Source organism: Pelobates fuscus, chromosome 5 (assembly GCF_036172605.1).
Source record: "Pelobates fuscus isolate aPelFus1 chromosome 5, aPelFus1.pri, whole genome shotgun sequence".
NCBI classification, from domain to species: domain Eukaryota; kingdom Metazoa; phylum Chordata; class Amphibia; order Anura; family Pelobatidae; genus Pelobates; species Pelobates fuscus.
Genome location: NC_086321.1, coordinates 178698161 through 178721690, shown reverse-complemented (window position 1 = coordinate 178721690; position 23530 = coordinate 178698161). Strand labels below are relative to the sequence as shown.

Below are 23530 nucleotides of genomic sequence, written 5' to 3'. Positions count from 1 at the left end.
AGCGCTGAAAAATGTAATCAAGCTTTCTCAAGGAATCTGCTATGGAGTCATCCGATATTCTCTGCATGGAACACGCACCCGCCATTTTGGAGCGTCGAGATTCGGGCAGTGCAACCTTAATGTTATGGTAAGTGTGAGCAAAGTCTCTGAACTGCTCTGAGGGGACCGGCAGTGGCTTACTAATGGGGGGGGTCCGCCCCGGGTGCCACTCACTAGGGGGGTGCCAGGGCGAACTTTCACAGGGGCGGCATTTCGGCGCTCCTGTGTCTTATGTAAAAGGGACCGGTCGCTTATGAGAGTATCCACGCGATTTCCCATCCAGCAGCAGCAGGTCCTCGCGATCCACGAGAGCGGAAACGAGCATGCAGAGTTCTGGGCCCCTCTTCACTGCCCATCTATGCTGTGCCACCGGACCACCAGTCGGAGGACGGGCAGGTAAGTGGCAGCACTCATTCCACACAACATACACACTGCATCTGCATACACTATACACACACTATACACACAAGCTGCATACACTATACACACACTGCATACACTACGCAAACACACACTTATACATGTGTATCTGTTTTTGTTTGTTTCAGTGTGTCTGTGTATCTGTATGTGTGCCTGTGTGTCTCTCTCTGTATGTGTGTCTGTATTTGTGTATGACTGTGTTTCTATATAACTGCATGTGTGTACCTATGTGTCTGTGTATCTGTATGTGTGCCAGTGTGTGTATATGTGAGTATATGTGCATACATCAGCATTTCGTCTACACTACACACAAATACAACCCTGCATCCAAATGTCAACACTACATAAAAACACACCACAATATTCAAAAACCACACTACAGAAAAATGCCAATACGTGCAAAGACACCCGTACATTCACTCACACATACTCCATACAAAACATGCTTACATTAAAAACATACAAACACTGCTCAGTGCCAAATACATTTAAAAAATGTGCATTTGTTATTTACATTTTTAAAGTTGGGAGGGGGCGCCAAATAAAGGATCCGCCCCGGGTGCAAAATGCTCCAGGTACGCCCCTAGGGACCGGAATGACCCCCGCCAGTCCAGAAGGGATGGGGGGGAGAGGAGGTAGGAGTATCACAAGTCCAAGCCCGAAGCACAAGGCTTCCTTTCAGCTACGCCCCAGGTTCTCGGTATGAGAAACACATTGGTGAAGTATCAAACAGCTTTCCTGTGTCCCCCTGACCTTAGGTACACAGAAGGATTTGCGTGGCAGCCTCACATGCCGGGTTATAGCCCTAATTTCAGCTCCGGCATAACACATCTAGCTCACTCGGAGGTCAGGCTCCGCCCCAAAATATATAAAATTTTGCACCCATCCCAGTCCCAGGTGCCTCATTCAAGGGCCCTATTTAACCTTGACCTGCAGAGAGTCCCAGGAGGAAATATTTCCCACTAGGAAATATGTGGATTAATCTCATAAGGGCAGGCATTAGGATGCTAGAGTAGGACCTGCCAAGAATGAGGTATATTGACGTTGTGGCAGGCTTATGCAATGTATGATCATATACTGTAACTAAACCCCCGTTATTTTTTTGCCTAGGTTGGGTGTTTTTAAATAAAACTATTACAATCTGTAAAACTTAAAACTGCTGTTTAGTGAATAAGTGAGTGCGCTGGATCTTGTATGATGTATAAATCGGCCCCAGCAGCACCCTTTCATGTATGCATGTTCAGGTGAGTACAGCCTCTTGGATATATTTATTTATAGATATATATATATATGCATGTATAATATATATACTGTCGGGATATTATATATATATATATATATATATATATATATATATATATATATATATATATATATATATATATATATATATATATAAAAATGCCAAAAGATAGTCGCTCACCGGTCTTGTAAAATTCGAATTTTTTATTTAATTCAGGATAAAATCAGCGACCAAGGTTTCAGTCCCGGCTCGGGAATTTCCTCAGGGTCAAATAACAGGACAGCAGGTTATATATATATATATATATATATACTATATATATATATAGTATTTTTTTAGAAAACTTCACGGGAATGACAATTTAAAAAAAACAAAAAAACAGCTTTTAAGGAAAAACTATGTAATAAGTCACAACTTTATTTTACATAAACGTTGTTCTTTAAATCTGCAGTGAAGGTAGCAATTTATGAATACAATATGTGCATATTTAGCATTAAAGAGCTTCATATTTTCCAGATGCTATATCAACGGTATCAGTATATCAGTACTTACTTGTCTTGATCTGCATCAGGGTTCATAGCACAGACCCATGTGTCAGGATATTCTTTTTCTACAGAATTCAATTGGAATGGGAGTGTCCTCCACTTTAAACACACATCTGCAACATCCAAAAATCAGAAAAATTTCTGAAAAAGTAAAATAAAAGTACAACTAGTGCACCTGTAATGCAGGAAAGGGTTATGGTCAAAGAGAAGGTATAATGCCCTTTAGATATTTGGGACAAATATCTTGTGGTAACATTAAAAGCCAAAAATATCACTCACCGCATTGAATTGTGGTGGGAATTTCCATTGCACGCCTGCGTTTATACCGTACATCAGATGATGGTGGCTGATTCCAGTTTGCGGATATGTAACCAAACTCATCCCAGAATTTTACAATCCCTTTCTGTGCTGTAGATCAAAATAAGACAATATTATTAAGAACTGCAACATCAACAAATTTGTTCTTCACAGGAATCATGATTATGTTGCAATTCCAAAAAAAAATCTGAATTTGTTTCCCTATGTAAAGAATATGATTGGGCAAAAACATGTTTTAACCCCTTAAGGACCAAACTTCTGGAATAAAATGGAATCATGACGTGTCACACACGTCATGTGTCCTTAAGGGGGTTAAACAATTAAGTCTTATCTAGGCTATGGTACTACCTTATTAAAATCTTTTAAACTTGTGTGGGAAAGCCTCACTACAAGTTAACTGCCTATATTGCCTCTGTCACCTGTTTTTTGTACTCGGAGGGTACCTGCAAGCAAAATCCATTAAAAAAGTAAATTGTATGAGAAAGGCTTAACCAGTGTTCATTTTGGAGGCATTTCAATTTAGTTTTAGTCAGACTTTTTACTAAAAAGCCGATTTAGTTATATTTTAGTCATCTGAATTGTTTTAGTCTAGTTTTAATCAACTAAATCTCCAGTAGATTTTAGTCGACTAAAAATCCAGTCGACACAACTAAAATCTAATGAGATTTAATTAAAGTCTTTATCTGTCTCTTTTGTCCCTTCCCCAGCCCCTCTGTCTCTCTTTGTGTGTGTGTCCCAGCCCACCATTTGTATCATTCTTCAGCCTCCCATGCACCTTATTTCTTCTCCTCCCTCCCCCAGTATTCATTTTGTCTGCAATTTCAATTTTGTTTTAGTTGTAGTCTTTTGACTTTAAAAAGCCATTTTAGCCATATTTTAGTAATCTGTTTTGGTTTTAGTCAACTAGATCTCAAAAATTATAGTCGACTAAAATTGTTAATCAACACAATTAACACTGGGCTGAACTTGATGGACACGTCTCTTTTCAGCTGTACAAAGATGTAACTATATGTGTAAATTTATGTAAAGCATCTTGGTAATTTCAGTGCAAAATTATAAAGTTTAATTAAACTTTTAAGTCTCACCTATTCCCACATCTTTCCAGTATTGTGCCAAATGGTCCCCCATAGCTTTTAAGAGGTGCCGGTATTCCTTTGCATCTGCAAAGTCCTGCTTGTTATGTGTAGGTTCTAGAACAAGATATGGTACATCCACTACCCCAACAGCACCCCCGCATGCCCTGCAAAAAAAAGAAGATACAAACTTTAAATTAAAAAAAACACTGTAGACACCATAACCACTTCAACTCATATAAATGGTTATAATGCATGCAATTACCGGTCACTGACCTTCAATTCAACAATTTTGAGCAGTTTAACACTAACTAGGGGCCCAAAGCCACCTATAGCCTGGCCCCTACTAAAGGATCAGAGACTACATATTTGAATCCGTGATTACATATTTCCTCTTAGCCATACCAATTCATATCAGCACTGAAATAATCTGGACGTGGTCAGCTGACATTCTCAGCCAATCACGGCTGTCCATTGTTGCTCAGACTAATGCTTCCTCATTAGACTAAGCAGCACATATGGGATGGGTTGCTGGAGACTCTAGTTTAACAAGAAAAAATAAAAATGGTTTAATCCTGAATGGATGGACACCATCAAAGGACTGCAGAAACTATAATCACTTTAATGAGATGAAGCTGTTACAGTGCCTACAGTAACACTTTAAAAAAATATATATAATTTTTTCATTGAATGGTTATTCAGCACAACAATAGAGACATCTCATTTTCTAATTTTTCTTTCTGCAAATAGAATAGCCATGGTATTAAGTTATATATATATATAACATTTTTGTGAATGTTTGAATTATGGAAACATATTAAAGCATTTATCCAATTTGGAACACGTAGCATCAATTTAAATTTTTATTTTATTTGTGTTATTTTATGTTTATTTTTATTTTATTTTTGTGTATACATATCTCTTATGGATATAGTTTTTATGGATATATCTTTTTTTTATTAGAGTTAAGCCATATTTTATTCTGGAATGAGGAACACTTTTTAGGGTATCTATCTGCATTTCAGAGGTAATACATATTTATCATATTTGCTTAACCCCTTAAGGACCAAACTTCTGCAATAAAATGGAATCATGACATGTCAGACATGTCATGTGTCCTTAAGGGGTTAAAGGATTTGAGGTTTTCACCTCACTTTTTTTTTTGTAAGATATGATAATAAAGAGACTTTATATAAAGTCCAGGTTAATTTTTAGATGAAATAAATCTATGCCCCACAACAGAACATTAGCCATTCTAAAAGAAACCCCTTAAAGATTTTATGTTTTAGGAAAATACATTATGTCAAAAGAATAATACAGATACAATATGTTTTCCCATATGTGATTAAATATAAAAGGTATTTTACAACTATCCCTACAGACTTTTTTCACTATCACTGAGGTGTAATGTGGCAACGGAAACAGATGACACTGATACATAAATGTGTTCACATTGTATTTGGAGTGTTTATATACTATTTCTGTTCCTTCTATGTTTTAGGTCTTCAGCCTAATATGGACTGTATTAGATTATAATATTATCGACACTCCTATGATTCACGGAGAAACCGGAAATACCACAAGCTCGCAAAGCATCAAGGGACTTGTATTCCCCTCGAAAACCGGAAATGACGTATCGCTAGTCGCGAGCGTTAGAAGAACTACAAGAGACTTGTGATTGGATAATTGAACTCTAGGCGGGAGAATGAGGATATAAAAAGAGCGGAATGGACACAAGCATGTTACAGCTGACTGAGGAAGCCGTTTTTCACGGCGAAACGCGTCTCGGCAAAAGTGGTTACATTTTTGACCACCACCTATAGTTTATACTTGATTTTATTATTATCAAAATTACTGTTATTGTTACTATTATTTTTTATTTTATCATAGCTATTTTTAATTATATTTTGCAATAAACTTTTTTATACCCTCTACTGTATCCTGCCCTGTGATTCCAGTCAGGGGGAAGTGTCAACCCAGAAGTTGACACTAGGCTTCATACACTTAGAGCCAGTCCCCAAAAGGCTCTTGATAAGGTGAGCATTTTTATGCATTATTTTTGTTCACTTTGATCATCAGAGATATTGCACTTAGATTACAATTTTTTCTCTGCATCTATTTACCATATATGACGTGGGAAACAATACACCTATCGTTCAACTAGAAGAAGGTTATGTGATCTACCTTAAAGACACAGACACCTGGAAGTTTAGAGCTTTAAATCTGCAAAAGGCTCTAAAATATGTGAGTGTATCTATATTTATAACTCACAAACCAATTTTTGAATACATACAATATTGCACTATTTCTATTTCTCTGTTTTTTCTATGTACTCATCATAAAGTGCTATATATAGAGGGTAAGTGTATTTCACACACCCCATAGAAGAATATTTACCTCACCTTATAACACAAGCGCTGCACTCTAAACTAACAGCCTGAAGGGTAGCAATACCAATCAGACTGAGAGTTTTTCTGTTTCCTGGTGATTATTTCTGTTTAGTGGGATATTGGGTGTACCCACAGAGTGTACACAGCAGCTATATAAATACGCTTGATTGTAATAGTTAACCTAGCACCACCCTTTCCACACTTTTGTTGTATTTTGTATAGAATTGTATAGAATTTTATTTGCTAGCACTATATTTTACCCTGTAACTTTCCGAGAAACCATAAAACCTGTACATGGGGGCTTACGGTTTCCTCAGGAGACTTCACTGAACACAAATATTAGTGTTTCAAAACAATGAAACAATGTATTACAATGATTAAATCATCAGTGAAAGTGACGTTTTTGCATTTTTCACACACAAACGACACTTACACTGACGATATAATTCTTGTGATACGTTTCACGGTTTTCAAACACTAATATTTGTGTTCAGCAAAGTGGTCTGGGTATAACAGTACCCCTCATGTACATGGTTTATGGTGTTTTCAAAAGTTACAGATTCAAATATAAGGCTTGTGTTTCAGTTTTTTCACATTGAAATTTGCCAGATTGGTTACGTTGCCTTTGAGACCGTATGGTAGCCCAGGAATGAGAATTACCCCCATGATGGCATACCATTTGAAAAGTAGACAACCCATGATATTGCAAATGGGGTATATCCAGTCTATTTTAGTAGCCACTTAGTCACAAACACTGGGCAAAATTAGCGTTCAAATTCGTTTTTTGCATTTTTCACATACAAATATTAACGCTAACTTTGGCCAGTGTTTGTGACTAAGTGGCTACTAAAAAAGACTGGACAGGGGACGCAATCTTTTTTTGTGCATTAGATTTTAAGTGTATATCTATCATATCTAACAAGTACATTATTATTATGTTATTATTTATATAGCGCCAGCAAATCCCGTAGCGCTGTACAATGGGTGGACTAACAGACACATAATTATAACCAGACAAATGGACGCACAGGAACAGAGGGGTTGAGGGCCCTGCTCAATGAGATTACATGCTAAGAGGGAGTGGGATATAGTGACACAGAGCGTATAAGTAAGGGTAATGAAACAGATTGCTAGAGAAGTAATTACTGAGAACTTAGGTTATTTTGACCGTTGCAGGAAGGGAGTTCTCTAACAGTTTAAATGACATGCTTTTCTGAAGAAGTGTGTTTTCAAAGATTTTTTTTGAAGAAGTGGAGAAGGGAAGGGTGTACCACAGAAAAGGTGCAGCTCTGGAGAAGTCTTGGAGGTGAGCATCAGATGTGGGAGTACGTACAGAGGATAGGCGTAGGTCTTCGGCAGAGCACAGGAGCCTCGACGGGACATATTTGTGTATTAGGGAGGATAGGTAGGTTGGAGCAGCATTACGTAGGGACTTGTAAGCAAGCACCAAAATCTTAAATTGAGCCCTATATCTAACAGGAAGCCAATGTTGGGACTGACAGAGGGAGGAGGCGTGGGAGGTGCGGGCGGACAGGAAAATGAGCCTTGCTGCCGCATTCATTATAGATTGCAGCTGTGCAATCTGGGAACACGTAGGAGAGGTGAGAAAGAACAACGGCATCGACCAGCACCGTAGCTGCGTCTGGTGTTAAATAAGGGTGAAAGCGAGTTATGTTTTTGAGATAGAAGCGGCAGGATTTTGGCAATCGACTAGACATAATCAACATCATAGATTAGATAGATTTCTAGTATACAGATCACCAATATTTCCAAGCACAAGAAATCAGTTACTCACGTTCCACTTTCCAGTTGAGGTCCAACCTTCTCGTACATTTTTATCAATCGGCTGCAGTTATATACAAACATTCCATCTAATTCTCGCTGTTCGATATTTACACCAAAGATAAAATTTAGTTCTTTGGGCTCTTTCAGTGCCCTACATTAAAAAAAAAAAAAAAAAAGTTTCTAACAAAATCTTACATTCCTGAGACACATGTATTGTTTTAGAATGGTTATTCGTATTTTTGTTTGTATTTATTTAAAAGAAATTATATGAAAAATAAAAACTATATGTAGTTTTATAAGGTAAACTACTGAAATACAACAAAATACTTTACAGAACGAAATACCAGAATTGATTTGCAAAAGGGACTAGAATACGCGGAATAATTGCAAAAGGGCCTAGAATAGGCAAATTCAAGAACACTTGGAAAACAACCAGAGGCTTTTTTACATAGCACATGGAAACTTAGAGGCAAGATGGATAATGTGATGATGTGTTATTTTGTTTGTGACATCTCTGATGTTAATTGTTTAACTGCACTGTTATACCTTAAATAGTAATGTGTTGGTTCACTTTAAATCTTGTAATGTAACCCGGAACAAGAAAAAGGTTACAGATTATAGTTCAGAGAAGACTCAAAATAAAGAGAACCTGGTTCAGCTTCTAATCCTCTCTCAGTGTCTTATGTCAAGACAACACAGGTAATAGACAGCTAAATATGGATATTGAGTATTCCTTGTAAATAAGTAAGTAGATTTTACGAACTCCAATTAGTGGCGTTTTGCTAGTAAACTAGCATTTTTTTCTAGCCATAAAATTTTACTTTTTGTAACGATTTTTTAAATGTATTTATTCCCTTCAATCATAGACAACCTTTATAGTGTTAACGTTCTGTAGTTACTAGTTTCAGTTCTTACCTCTGTTTTGCTTCCTTAATGCGTTTTTTCACATCTGCCTCTCTTCGGAAAGATATGGCTGCATTTTGTACTTGGCGGAGAGCTGCCTGAAAAAAAAAAAAGAAAACAAAAGGTAAATAAAGAAATAAAATAAAAGGTGGCAGAAACAAGCACAGTTTTTAGAGAAACAAGTAATACAATATTCAATTTTCTTTCAGTGCTCTTATAGAGACCAGAAGTAAAAAAAACCATTACAAAATATTGGAATATAGAATCTTATATTATTTAAAGTTGTCAAAATGATAACATCAAATAAAAGGACCAGTTTGGGCACGACAACAACTTAATTATTATTATTTTATTATTTATATAGCGCCAGTAAATTCCGTAGCGCTGTACAATGGAAATGAAGATGTTATGGGGCCAGGAGGTCCTTGGTGCTGGCTCACCATTAGGGGTTAAAACGTTCATGAACGTATCTAGGTTTTCTGAAAGAGAAATGACAGGGGGGTGAGGGGGTAAAGCTATCTGGAACACAGACTTTGGGGTTAAACCAATGTTTAACGGTTTAAGCCCTAAAGTTGAGCCCGCACCAGGGTCCTCATGGCACCATAACAACTTAATGGTATTATGGTGCAATTACTGGTCATTTAAGCATTAGCTGGGCCAAATAAAAGGGCCCTCAATGGGTAGTGGTCAGACAGACTGTGGTGGACCAAGTGAAATGGCTTGTGTATAAACAGATAGACATTGTATTGCAGCGATCAAGTTACAGAGCAATTCCAACATCTGCCACTTTTATCGTGCTGTTCTAAAGGCCAGAAGTCATACTTCCTATATTTACACGTTGTAGAACAACACATCTATATATATATGAGCGCTATGGAACTAAATTAGCTTTGATCAGTGAGAAACACTAGCCATGCAGATTTAAAAAAAATACACAATATACTATTATATTTTTTAAATATCTTTTTCAATCTATAGATATAAATAAAAAAAATAAAAAAAATAAAAATAGAAAAAAAGTTTATGATTTTACATACTCTAGATTCACGATTTAAGTCATCCCCAAGACGCAATTCCATTGCTCGTGCTTTGCTTTCTGCCTCTCGTGCTTTATCCTCCGCTAGCAAAACAGGATAGTTAGAAGGAAAGTATAGGTTACTGGTCAAAGTTAAAGTTATCTGAATATATTTTACAGCTATATTTGAAAGGAACACTCCAAGAACCATAACCACTATAGCACACTGCAGTTATGGAGCCAGGACTATTTACAATGCCCTGTCATGTCCCGTCCCCCCCCCCCTCCCCCCCATAAACATATTTTCTGAATGACAGACTTTTTATCTGATAATTTACTGATTTTACATATTTTTCCATCTACACATTTAAGCTGTGCTAGGCACAAATTAAAATTGTACTTCCCTACATATACATACATTGACTGACTGCAATATATGAATTCCACAAACAGAATCTCAAGATCAATACAGTCAGCCATGTAGAGGACTAAAAAGATAGTTTAGTAACATTCATAATTATTAATCAGTATCACTTTTATCTTCTGGCTGTGACCACCCCCCTCGATTGCAGTACCGATCTTTGCCATATGTTCTGCTTTCTTCACCTCCTGTTCAGCTCTTGTTTTAAAACGGTTTGAAGTATATTTGTACATTCTGCAAAATAAATAAGGATTATAAGCAAATTTGTTACACAGATCCAAGCAGAAAAATACTTCACAATTGACCATATATTACAAAAAAGTTGCTCAATGTATTTTTACATTAGCAGACAGAAAATAGATTACTGTATATACTCGAGTATAAGCAGAGTTTTTCAGCACATTTTTTGTGCTGAAAAACCCCAACTCGGCTTATACTCGAGTCAATGTCTGTATTATGGCAATTTGCATTGCCATAATACAGACAGGGGGCTGTGGGGGCTGCAGAGCGGTTACTTACCTCTCCTGCAGCTCCTGTCAGCTCTCTCCTCCTCCGCGGCGGTCCGTTCAGCACCTCGGTCAGCTCCCAGGGCAAGTCTCGCGAGAGCCGCGGGGTCATAGTGCGGCTCTTGCGAGACTTACAGTGTGAGCTGACAGGGGAGCTGCATGGACCGGCGCGGAGGAGAAGGGAGCTGACAGGAGCTGCAAGAGAGGTAAGTGCTCTCTGACAGCCCCCTCCCCCCCACTGAACTGCCAATGCCACTGGACCACCAGGGAAGGAGAGCCCCCCTCCCTGCCATGTATCAAGCAGGTAGGGGGGACGAAAAAAATTAAAATAAAATAAAAAATAATAATTAAATAAAAAAAAATAATAATAATAAAAAATTATTAAAATAATTAAAAAAAAAAAAATTGCCCACCCCCCACCAAGGCTCAGCTACACACACACACATTGCACTCATACTGCATTCATACACACGCTGCACTCATACATACACACGCTGCACTCATTAGGGACTTTAACTTGTGGCTTGGTGAATGGTGTCGGGAGCAAGGATTTGGCTTTATTGCTCATGGTAGCTCTGTTTGGAATGGAAATAAACTGTACAAAAAAGGTCAAATTTAAGGTCAAAAATATCCAAACTGAAAAAAATCAGTCTGCTATGCTTCCAGTTGGGCTACTTTGGTCTTAACGTTTACATTACTTAAGTAAATAATCCTGTAAATTGTGTTCGTCATGATAGGTACCCTTTAATAGATGTTTTATAGGATAAATAGTTTAAAATTGCTTCCCCCCACCCTTTCATGGAAGACACAGTAAAATAAATTTCCAGCAGCCAATTGTTATTCAAACAAATATTATACAAATATAATAAGGTCAGCCACATGTTAACGTTACCTGGGCTTGTATAGGCAACAAGAAAGACGTTTTGTCTGAACTTTATGGCCATGAATGAAGATTCTCATTCTTGGATCAATATAAAGAACAGCAGCATAAGCTCGGAATGAACGGCGCTCAGGTTTCCTGTGAAGTAGGAATACAAATGCTTGTAAATGGGGCATTAACATCATATGTTTGAACCAAATGCTATGGCTTGCAACCATGTATTTTTTTTTAAATAAAAAGTTTAAAGGAACACTATAGTCACCTAAATTACTTTAGCTAAATAAAGCCGTTTTAGTGTATAGATCAGTCCCCTGCAATTTCACTGTCATTTAGGAGTTAAATCACTTTGTTTCTGTTTATGCAGCCCTAGCCACACCTCCCCTGGCTATGATTGACAGAGCCTGCATGAAAAAAAAAACGGTTTCACTTTCAAACAGATGTAATTTACCTTAAATAATTGTATCTCAATCTATAAATTTAACTTTAATCACATACAGGAGGCTCTTGCAGGGTCTAGCAAGCTATTAACATAGCAGGGGATACGAAAATATTAATTAAACAGAACTTGCAATAAAGAAAGCCTAAATGGGGCTCTCTTTACAGGAAGTGTTTAGTGTCACATGCAGGGAGGTGTGACTAGGATTCATAAACAAAGGGATTTAACTCCTAAATGGCAGATGATTGAGCAGTGAGGCTGCAGGGGCATGTTCTATCCACCAAAACTGCTTCATTAAGCTAAAGTTGTTCAGGTGACTATAGTGTCCCTTTAATTCTAGAGCAAAGTTCCAAAAGTGAAGCTCTCACCAAGGTAAATTTGCCTAGTCCAGACCGGTCCTCTTTTGAAACTTTACACCAGAATTGCTCTTTATAAACAACGGTTTAAGAGAGAAACTTGAATACAACTACCCACATTTGATATGCTTGTATGACAGCTACCACATTATAATTGTTTTCAAAAAAAATTCAGCACTGGTTTTCCTGATTAGATCAATAAATTAAACAATATATATATATAGAAACATTTAAATACATAAAGGGAATCAACACAGTAAAGGAGGAGACTATATTTAAAAGAAGAAAAACTACCACAACAAGAGGACATAGTCTTAAATTAGAGGGACAAAGGTTTAAAAATAATATCAGGAAGTATTACTTTACTGAGAGGGTAGTGGATGCATGGAATAGCCTTCCAGCTGAAGTGGTAGAGGTTAACACAGTAAAGGAGTTTAAGCATGCGTGGGATAGGCATAAGGCTATCCTAACTATAAGATAAGGCCAGGGACTAATGAAAGTATTTAGAAAACTGGGCAGACTAGATGGGCCGAATGGTTCTTATCTGCCGTCACATTCTATGTTTCTATATATATATATATATATATATATATATATTTTTTTTTTTAAACTGACAAAAAATGTCAAGTGACCCCTCCCACACAAATATCAGGGGTGTTGAAATTTATTTTTAAAATCTACTTGTCAAAGAGACTATAGTTGCTACTCAAACTACTTGCTTGTCATTCCAAAGTACTTGTCCTGGTCCTGACACACATTATAACGTAAATTAGAAAAATTGAGGTCCATGCTTATAGCCGTGGGTGTCGTCTCACCTTGTGCCTCCCCATTCCTCTACCAAGTGTGTGTCATGTGCTGGATGTGTGAATTGTGGGTTAGTATTATGTAAGGTGTCTGATGGTATAATCAGTTGTGTGTATACACTTTTTTTTTTTTTTTTTACTTCATCTTCACTTTTCATGTAGCTCAGAAGTTCTCAAAATATTAGCACAACAAAGAAACAGCGTTTGGCATTAGCAAGATTCACATATAGTTTTTTTGTATGTGTTTAGTTCTATCACAGCAACATAATTCCAACTTTCCAAAAAATTATAACAGGAAACAACATATATAAACAAAGTATCAAAGTATCTTGAACAGAGGATATATATTTTCATAGTGTACAACACTTACGTTCCTTCGGGTGGCGTACCGGCCATTCGAATATCTTTTGGGTCAGAGACTATATCCAGCTCTGGTTCACCAGAATCCATCAACTTCAAATTGAAAATCACAACCAACGTACCTAATACAATTTTTTTTTTTTTTTTTTTTTTTAAAGTAAAAAAAAAAACAACAAAAAACAAAGAAAGCCTTATATTTATATTTAGGAGGTACAGACACTCCAACAGCAAGTACACAGCAACGTTTCGACCCACAGATAGGTCTTTGTCTAGCCTGTCTTGACAGTTTCCATTTAAGTTGCATGAATAAAAATTAATGTTGTGGTAGGTATGCATATAGGATATTAAAAGAAAGACATTTATGTCCTAAAAAATAACACACACACAGACATGTATATTTCTTAAGTACAGAGGCATTTAAAGAAAAGCCCTTAAACTGCGGTGCAATAAACACATTGCACAAATTCTAGGTTTTGTATTGGTTCAAAACATTTGCCTCTGTCCAGAAGTTTTCATAGACAAGCCTTCAATTTGGAGATGGAACAGAGTCTTATTTCCCAGCTACCCAAGCCTTTTAGGATATCACAATGAATCGACAGGTAAAAAATTATCAAAAGGAGCCAGAACAAATCTCAGTAAGCGGTGGCAAACTCATGTTTAACTAGTTGCCCAGTTTTACTTACACAGGGGCCATCATAAAAAAAAAACACACTTTAGTCTATGTGTCACAGATGTGTTATTTATGTTTTATCTTTTTACCTGAGCTACCATTGATCTGTTTGAACTGGTCCATGATTTCCTTTTGGGAACGAAATGGAGAATATTTATAGATAAGTTCTGTCTCAATGGCAAATTTCTCCATGTTCTCACTTAGTGGTTCACATGTTTTGGAATTCCATGTAGGAAGTGGGACAATAACCTTGAAGGATAGAAAAACAACATTAAAAAAAAAAAAAAAAAAAAGAGGTTCTTCTTCTGACTGAATAAACTGTCTGCATAAAGCAAGCAAAGGTTTCTTTTTTTTTATTGGAGACAAATATTTCTCACTCTGGATTGTTAATATTCACATTATTTAAATAAAGTAGTTTTGATGTACAGACCAAGCCCCTGCAGTCCCACTGTTAAATTATGTTGGTTTCTGTTTATTCAGCCCTAGTCACAACTCCCCTGGCTGTGACTAATACAGCCTACATGGAAAAATAGTTTTTTTATTTTAATTTAGATCTTACAGGGCAGTGTGTTTACTTTAGAAATGTTTACCTCCTGCTCAGTTAATTGAACTTTTATCACACACAGGGTTAAAGCTAATGGAATCAGGTCTAGTGGGCTATTAACAGAGCAGGAGTTAAGAAATACCAAGTTAAATGCAATGTGCAACAAGTGAAGCTACAACATATAGACTCTTTTGACCAGGATGCATAAACAAAGTGATTTAACTCCTAAATAACAGATATAAAGAGCAGGGGATTAATCTATATACCCCAAGAAATTAATTTAGCTGAAGTTGTTTTGATGCTTCAAGGTTCCCATTAAAGTGGAATATATCCTGATGACATTTTGTTTTTATAGTTCAACATGTTCTGACAAATTAACATTACGAAGAGTAAATACAAAATGAGAATTCCAGTTAACCATTAAAAAAACATTTCTCTAGCTTATATCCTAGTTACATTTGAAGACAGGACTGGATCAAATCAAACATTATGCCAAATTTTACCAGTATTTTTGCAATTAAAACACATCACTATGAGATATCTACCCCATTCAAAAGTTTTAGTTTTGAATGATACAGTTGCCTCACTTTGCAGGCTGGAAAAATAAAACCCAACAAAAAAACATGTTTAACTCCTTTCTTATGCTTTCTACAATTACTCCAGGGGGAACACTGATCTAACAAGTGTTTTATCCCTAGGAATGCTGGAAAAGTGGGCATGAAGGACAGATTTACACATGTGCAGTTGAAAGCTCTCTTAGCCTTGCAACACCCTGACAAGGGGAGAAAAGTGTGTTTCTCTCTCCTGCTGCTGCACAATGATGCCATTTCTTTTATTAGCGCTAAAAATTCTCACAAAATACCAGTACCGCACTCAAAAGAACTTAAAGGAACACTACACGGTCAGGAACACAAATGTATTCCTGACCCTACAGTGTTAAAAACCATTATAAAGCCCCTTTAAATATAGCAAAATCCTAACTTTATTCCAGACTGCTGGTGCTGACTGCCTTTTTGGCTGACATCACCAGACGTGACGATCGCAGCCAATCACAATGCTTTCCCATAGGAAAAGACAGTGTTTAATGCAAAAGGCTTGCAGGGACCGACTATACTCACCAGAACAACTACATTGGGCTGTAGTTGTTATGGCAACTATAGTGTCCCGTTAATGGAACAAAAAAGAATTATATAGATTTGGAGAGCAAACATCCTTGTAGAGCAGATTTATTGCAATATTACGAAAAAGGCATGCCCACTATAATAAGCATCAGTGATAAGAAGTGAAGCTAACATCTCTGCACTGGACATCAAAAAAGGGGGAAAGCAAAATAAATTAAATTGGGAGCTGAATGCAGTTCACATCACTACTGAACGATTTCTCCACACCATTTGAAAAATATCAAGTAAACAGTTGAGTGAAATTTAGAAATTCCTATAATAGGAGGAAAACCAAATCAGTTTTGAAGATAACATCGAAAAAAGATGGAAATAAAGGCAAAGTATCTTTCTCTAGCAGTGATGCCCCAAGTGAATCCACAGACACACATCAAATACTTCAGAGGGAAGGAAGCAAGACCTATAGAAACCACTAAAAATCCAAATCTGTATTAAACAACTCAAATAGTGAAGATGATGGAGGATGAGAAGAGGAAAGCAGTATGAGAGGATATTTTCTCCAAAAGGAAAAATCAAGTAGGATTATTGTGAATCTTTCCTCAAAAGAACTTACATCAGTTGAAATCAATTTACTCTCAGACTGTCATGAGGTCTATCATTTGTTCCCAGCACAGAATAACATTTGTTTCACACTTTAATTGATATCAATAAATGTATCAGCAAACTCACACTTAAGAAGGAATGAAACAGATGAAGGTGCAAGCTTGGAACAAACCATCATCCAGAACGTTGAATGCATAAAGAATCCCTCAGATCACAAGGAATATGAGAGATCTAGATATGGCAAAATATTAGATGAGGATACAGTTTCTTAAAGAACTAATATCAGATTACAATCCAGCTTCAATCTCTTATGTGTAGAGGTATAGCAGAGAACCACTTTAACAAATTGGTTGAGAAAGATATGTGGACTTTAAAAGAGAGAAATGATAACATTAAAAAAAACAATAAGAAGATAACTAATTTCAAATATCAAGAAAAACAAGCTTTGAGGAATTTGGAGTGTTGTCATCAAACAATCTGACAAGGGAGAAAATATTGTGCTGATGGATGCAGATCAATATAAGAGAAAAGCTTTGAGACACCTATGTCTGACTGGTTAGTGATCACACCAAACACAGTGACACAGCTAGTCTCTGAGAGTGGGAAGATAAAATGCAATATATTAAAAGGGCCTAACTCTGAAATGCCTATTTTTTTAGCATCTTCCAAAGATCCACAAATCAATGGTAGACCCACCAGAATGTCCCATAATACCTGGGAGAGGATCTTTGGGTGAAGGTTCATCAGAATGGCTAAATTTCCAAATGAGATGTTACAAATACAAAAATCTAAAAGCTATTTAAAGGTATTCAAAACATGTTTCTTCCAATTGGCTTGTTTCAAACAGGATAGAAATTATTTATGTCTAGGATTGTATGTTACAGCATTATACTCCTCCGACTTCAAAAAGGAATAGAGATGACTTCCTAGAAAGATTAATTGATTTCTCAAAAGAGTTGAGAAAATTTATGATAGAAAGTCTCACTTTTTTTTTTTTTTTTAAGGAGCACTATAGGGTCAAAACCACAATCTAGCCCCCCTGGCCCCTCATGCCTCCCTAAAATAGTAAAACTTACTTGTATTCAAGTCTGCAGCTGCATATTTTGTCCCGTTTTACTTTAGACCTGCCCACTGCCTGCTGACATCAGCAGAAGTGGAGGCCTGATCCATTCACAATGCTTTCCCATAGGATTGGCTTAGACTGACAAAGAGGCAGATCAGTGGCAGAGCCTGCACAATTCAAACACAGCCCCGGCCAATTAGCATCTCCTCATAGAGATTAATTGAATCAATGAATCTCTATAAGGAAAGTTCAGTGTCTGCATGCAGAGGGAGGAGATACTGAATGTTTGGATGCATTTTAGGCAGCCATGACCCAGGAAGGATCTCTAACAGCTATTTGAGGAGTGGCCAGTAAAGTTATCACTAGGCTGTAATGTAAACAATACATTTTCTCTAAAAAGAAAGTGTTTACAGCAAAAGGCCTGAAGGTAATGATTCTACTCACCAGAATAAATTCAATAAGCTGTAGTTGTTCTGGTGACTACAGTGTCTCTTTAACATATACTGTTTCATGTTTAGTCGTGGCAACACAATGGGGACTAAATTTTTCCCTTCATATGCCAACATGTTGGAATTGTGCCATGTCTTTGGTGATGGTAATCCCCATCGAAAAAATATTAGGTGGTTCGGAAGAGTCATCAATAACCTCCTGAAATTTGGGAGGGTTACAAGCAATCTTGTCTAGAATAACTTCAGGATTTAGGAAGAAAGAAGAATCACAATGGGCAGAGACAGATTCCATGACGGAAAGAAAGACTTCCAAGGAGGATATTCAAGCCAAATAGCTTTAGAAAAGTGCTAGCATCAGTCATTTTCTCCTTGTTGATTTGGCCACCCATATTTTTACCAGGAGATTTTTGATCGTGGGATGAAAGTGATGGGGGAAAAATGTAGGCCAGACTGAATACAAAAATAATTGAGAGACATTCTAATTTGGCTGATCTTTCCGGAATAGATAAATGATTGTTAGTACTTTTTCTATTTTATCTTGATACCAGGAGATCGATCTCTGGCACCCCAACTTGCTTCATGATTCTTTAAAAAACAAACAAAGAAAACAACAACATTTGGGTCTAGAGATCACTCCATTTGCTTCCACTGTGCTCTGCTTAGGTTGTCTGCCATCATGTTGTCTATGCCCCGGATATAAATTGCTAGAATGTTCAATAACAAGGACATAATCTGCGCACAAAGGTGAGTCATACATTCTACTTTTGTGCTTCCTTGTTTGTTCAGCTAAGTGACTGTTGTGAGGTTGTCTGATTAAATCCTTACAGGTTTTCCTTTTATCCAGGGTTCGAAGGCATGTAAAGCTTTCAGAACATTTCTCTAAAGTTCGAAAAATTATTTACCTCTTCTGTAGTCCATTTGCATGACGCAATAGGGTATTTAGATGAGCATCCCAGCCGGTTATTGAAACCTTGGATGTTTATTGTTGCTCAGAGCTAGTTGATGAACTGGGAAGAAAGGGCCTGTGACACAGTTTCTCAGTTTGAAAGATGAAACCAGAGACAAGAGTTCTGAGTGAACTTCAAATTCTCTTCTTCCCCTGACCAGTATTGAAAAATTTCACATTGAAGAAGTCTCATTCTCACTTCAAATCCAAAACATGCTGGAGAGGTTGTAGACAGGAGGGCTCCCTGTGTCACATACTGTGAAACTCAATACAATTACTGATTTGATTGACCATTTGACTCCCGAATTAAGAAAATTCCAAAACACAATGTTTCTTTGAAGCGGAAGACTCGAGTTGGCTTTTAGATAAGGAGCAACAGAAGATCAGCTGCCAGTTGTACTAGATTTTTTGTAAATATTCTTGGAGCTGCAGAGAATCCAAATGTTAAATCCTTCTTCCTGCTTTGATGGCAAATCTCAGGTATTTTTTTTTATTGCCAGGAGAACATGATGGTAGGAGTCCTTTAAGTCTGAGGTGGCCATGAAGTGGCCTCTGCATGACATATGGGTGACTGATATGATTGATTAAATTTGGAATCTTGGATACAGGATTCATGTGTGCACATTGTCTTGTTTTTGTACAAGAAATAGGCTTGAGTAGACGTCTGAAACATTTTCAATGACGCCTTTTTGTAGAAAAGCAAGAGATTTGGCTACAAGAGCACCTGCTTTTACCTGAGAAGTGCAAGTAAAACAATGGAATTGGGAAGCAGGTATTTCAAGAAATCTCCTTCATCTATGGATAGCCATAAACTTCTGTAAAACATTTTTTACAATTGCTCCACCGGGAAACTAGAAAAACTAGAATCTGATGGTGGCTCTTAGCTGGAGACTTCTGATCAAGTGAATGGAGGAGAAGATGTCTTACTTATTTTTCTTTCTTTGGTAAATCTATACTGGACAGATGTGGAGTCTATGGATTTAACCGCTGTAACCCCTTAAGGACACATGACGTGTGACATGTCATGATTCCCTTTTATTCCAGAAGTTTGGTCCTTAAGGGGTTAAAGCTCTCAAAAGTTTGTGAGAGATTCTCCTGATCCCAGTTCAGGAAAGTATGAATTTTTATTTTAAATTCATTATTTTTTCAGTGTATGAGATCAAGGCAATTTTGTACAGACATTCCAGCAAGATTATATATAGAGGCCTGCAGCTCGTTATCAAGCCTTTCTTCTGTGGAGAGTGCAACACTTTGCTGGATACTGGATCACGTTGAGATTGTGGAGGTGAGTCAGCAGGCGACTGCATGCAAGATAGACTTTGTGCTCTGCTAGTCAGTTTCACCCAGAACACTTCGAATATTCCGCCAGGAGGGCCCTAAGCAGGACTTTCCGCCTCAGATTTCAATGCAAGAAGGGCAATTTAATTCCCGCCTGCCTTAATAAAGCAATAGTAGATTTAAGCCTGAAAATAGGGTCCCAAAAGTCTATTATGTCAATGAAATTCAAAGTTCCTCACTGAGCTCAGGCTTACTGCGACCATTTGGGATGGCAGTTAGGCCCCCTTCCCCTGGTATGAATAGATTTGTTTTGCCTTCTCTAAGGTTTCCGTCGATCACCTATCTACACATTTGCTACAGGCTAGGTTTAAAAGACGCCTTCAGTTTTCAAGCAGAAAGAGTGTGTCAGATTTGTCCATCTTATTTGAAGAAACAAGACTAGACATCTGAAAGATAAGATAAAATTCTTGCTGATACAGCTAATGGAAAGAAAAGAAAAGGCTTTAACGAAAAAAAAAAAAAACAATTCCCCACCTTAAAGACTTCAGAACCAGGTGGGGCCGTTGGAGAGACAGTATTCCTGTACTGACAAGCACCTATGTGAGACAGGTGTCCAAATTCTTATTCTGCAAAAATTGGAAGTTCCTATTGCAGTAGAGACCGCTCTTGTAGAATGTGGCTCTAATAGACATGGGAGGAATTTTCCCAAAGAAATTGATGTTTGAAGAGGATGCATTCTCACAGAGACATGCCAATGAAAAAAGTTATTCCCGATGCAATAGTGGGAACACACTATAATCTCCAGGTCAGGCTCCTCTTCTGGCATGACACTAGACACAGCATCCCGGCACCGGTTTACGACGTGACATGCATGCGCAGATGTCGTCACTCTAAAGACGCAGAATTGTGCCATGCTCAGCAGCCCCTCACATTTTGCTGGACACCCATGCGTCTATGTCATCAAACTAAACATGCAGAATCGCACCATTCTTGATGGCCAAAGAAGCGCATTGTTCAGTATTCAGATTTGCTCGTCCCATTCAGGCTTTCCAATTGGCAATTCTGATTGCAGGTACCTGATTCGGGCTCTTTTTTTTATTGTTTATCGGATTTCTGGTGTTTATTGACTTTCGCTTATTTAAGCTTATTTAACCCCTTAAGGACCAAACTTCTGGAATAAAAGGGAATCATGACGTGTCACACACGTCATGTGTCCTTAAGGGGTTAAGCTCTCCTCACAAAATTAGCAAGCCCCATGTTTTTTTCTGCTAAATGTAAATGCTCACTCGAAGCATTGCACAGAAATTCTGAAGTCACTTTTTCATTCTGGAGTAGATTGACAGGATCTTTTTCGATATCTTTTTGCAGAGCATTTTCAAGCCATATCTGTGCTGTTGCCACTGAAGGACATGTGATAAGGTCTTTACTGTGAAACGGAAGCTCAACATATTCTTCTTAGGATCATAGGATCCCTTCGATTCAATCTGACCTATAGGAATGGTTTTCTTTTTCACAATCTGTGCAATAGAAACATCAGCCTTGGGCACAAATTCTAAAAAAAAATCTCTCTCTTTTAATGTAAAATGTATTTAAAATGCTTAGTGATTTATGCTTTATTTCTCTGGGTTCTGTCATTCTCTGGTTATTGTGACAAAACCCCATATTTCTTTGTCCCAGTTATTTTTTCCCTGCATTCGGTAGACTAATCTACCGAACACCGACCACCCCCCTGGCTCATTTAACTTGAAAGAAACCACAAACTTAAGTGCTCTCTCTGTGTGGCCGCCGTTCGTATAACCGAACAACATGTGCGCTGGAAAACAGCAGCCATCTTGTCTCCTGAAAGCAAGCAGTGGTATCTAGTAGTCAAGGATCTGGAACTCTAACACGGACACTCGACCCCGCGGGCACCAGTGATTTGGTACGACCGCCTGCTTCTTTCGCCCAACAAGCCAGGAGAGCGCTGTTCGGTAGGATTGTTCACACGAACAAGGCGAACAATCGCTACCTATGAGCCAGGGGAACCATTTGACTTTTGTTTCGATTGGGAACTCTCGAAGGTGACCGACCTTTACCACTGATTCTCTGGAACGGATTTTGGGCAGATGCCACGTGTGCGGTCACTCAAAACTTTATCCCAGTGGCGATTCGGCTGTGTTTGTGGGATCTGAGCGCTATTTGGACATGTTGGGCGCTCAGATCCAGGCTATCCGGGGGTATAATATTTGTGGGGGTTCCTATATGTGTTATATGTATTTTGGGGTAATTTATGTTTTATATTTTGTACCTCTAGTGCCTGGGAGATAATTAGTTTAAGCATAGTACACTAAATTATCTCCCAGACACAGAGACTCCTGGGTGTGTTTTACTATGTCTTTGCTTGAGACCCCATATGATGGGGATCTGTGTATATAACTGGGCCATCTGGCCATAGTAAAACATTACAGTTGTACCCTTCATCAAGTCTCAACTGATGTTTGGGTATGCGAACGGCGAACCGATTGATTTTTCCCATGACCTTAGAATTTTGGGAGAGTACGAACCAGAGTACTATGCGAACAGGCTATAATCACTTAAGCCTCTAGCATTTCAGGAGTGTGCGAATGAACTGAGTGCACAAACTAAAAGGGGTTCGTTGCAGCCATTATATCCTTATATCTGGGATGAAAGGGAAACACATTTACTTTATTTTAGTGAGCATTCTCCTTCCACCATTTCCATAATATAATATACTTCTTTAATAAGTTTAAGTAATCATTATTTATATGAAAAAAAAAAAAAAAAAAGGGAATGCATCACTGAATTAAGAACCGATTTGTATACATTATTTAACTAGAACATATATTTATCAATGAAAGGAACACTCCGGTCACAAAAACTCCTTAAATTTCGTTAAAATGGTTATAGCGCCCGGAGTTTAACAACACAATCTCACCTTACAGCTTTTAAACAGTTTAACACTGGAGTCCCTCACAGGGTCTCTCTCTCCTACCGCAGCAGCACTGTTGGACTGAAAGCTGACCCTGTCAGCCTATCATTAGCTGCCCATAGCATAGCAAGCAAAGGCTTCAAAAAAATATGTAGATTTTTTAATGTAGCCAATGATATGCTGAAAGTTTAAGCTGATACTCTCAGTCTATTACTGTTGCTGAAGCAAATGCTTACATGTTTCCGTGCAAAAAAAAACCTCTCTCCTTATCCATATTTATCATAATGACAATATAAAAGTAAGTAAGACGATTTATGTTTAAATCCTGATGGTTTTACACATACATTTGTCCTCAATAGGTTACTGAAGGTCGAAACATGTACACTTCACTTGTTATCCCTATTTTTGACAATGGTGAAAAGAAGTTCAAACCAAAA

The 23530-nt window shown here is 37.6% G+C and overlaps 1 protein-coding gene across 1 annotated transcript in view; it reads right to left on the bottom strand.

The window, feature by feature from the left end:
• MORC2 (MORC family CW-type zinc finger 2) overlaps nucleotides 1-23530 on the bottom strand; it is a 59640-nt gene that overhangs the window by 25821 nt on the left and 10289 nt on the right. The window contains exons 7-16 of the mRNA XM_063454782.1: nucleotides 14253-14412; nucleotides 13504-13615; nucleotides 11551-11676; nucleotides 10307-10386; nucleotides 9754-9836; nucleotides 8729-8814; nucleotides 7824-7964; nucleotides 3651-3805; nucleotides 2527-2655; nucleotides 2255-2360 (exon numbers count right to left, since the gene is read on the bottom strand). Coding sequence (XP_063310852.1) covers nucleotides 2255-2360; nucleotides 2527-2655; nucleotides 3651-3805; nucleotides 7824-7964; nucleotides 8729-8814; nucleotides 9754-9836; nucleotides 10307-10386; nucleotides 11551-11676; nucleotides 13504-13615; nucleotides 14253-14412 — 1178 coding nt within the window. The remainder of the gene's footprint in view (nucleotides 1-2254; nucleotides 2361-2526; nucleotides 2656-3650; nucleotides 3806-7823; nucleotides 7965-8728; nucleotides 8815-9753; nucleotides 9837-10306; nucleotides 10387-11550; nucleotides 11677-13503; nucleotides 13616-14252; nucleotides 14413-23530) is intronic.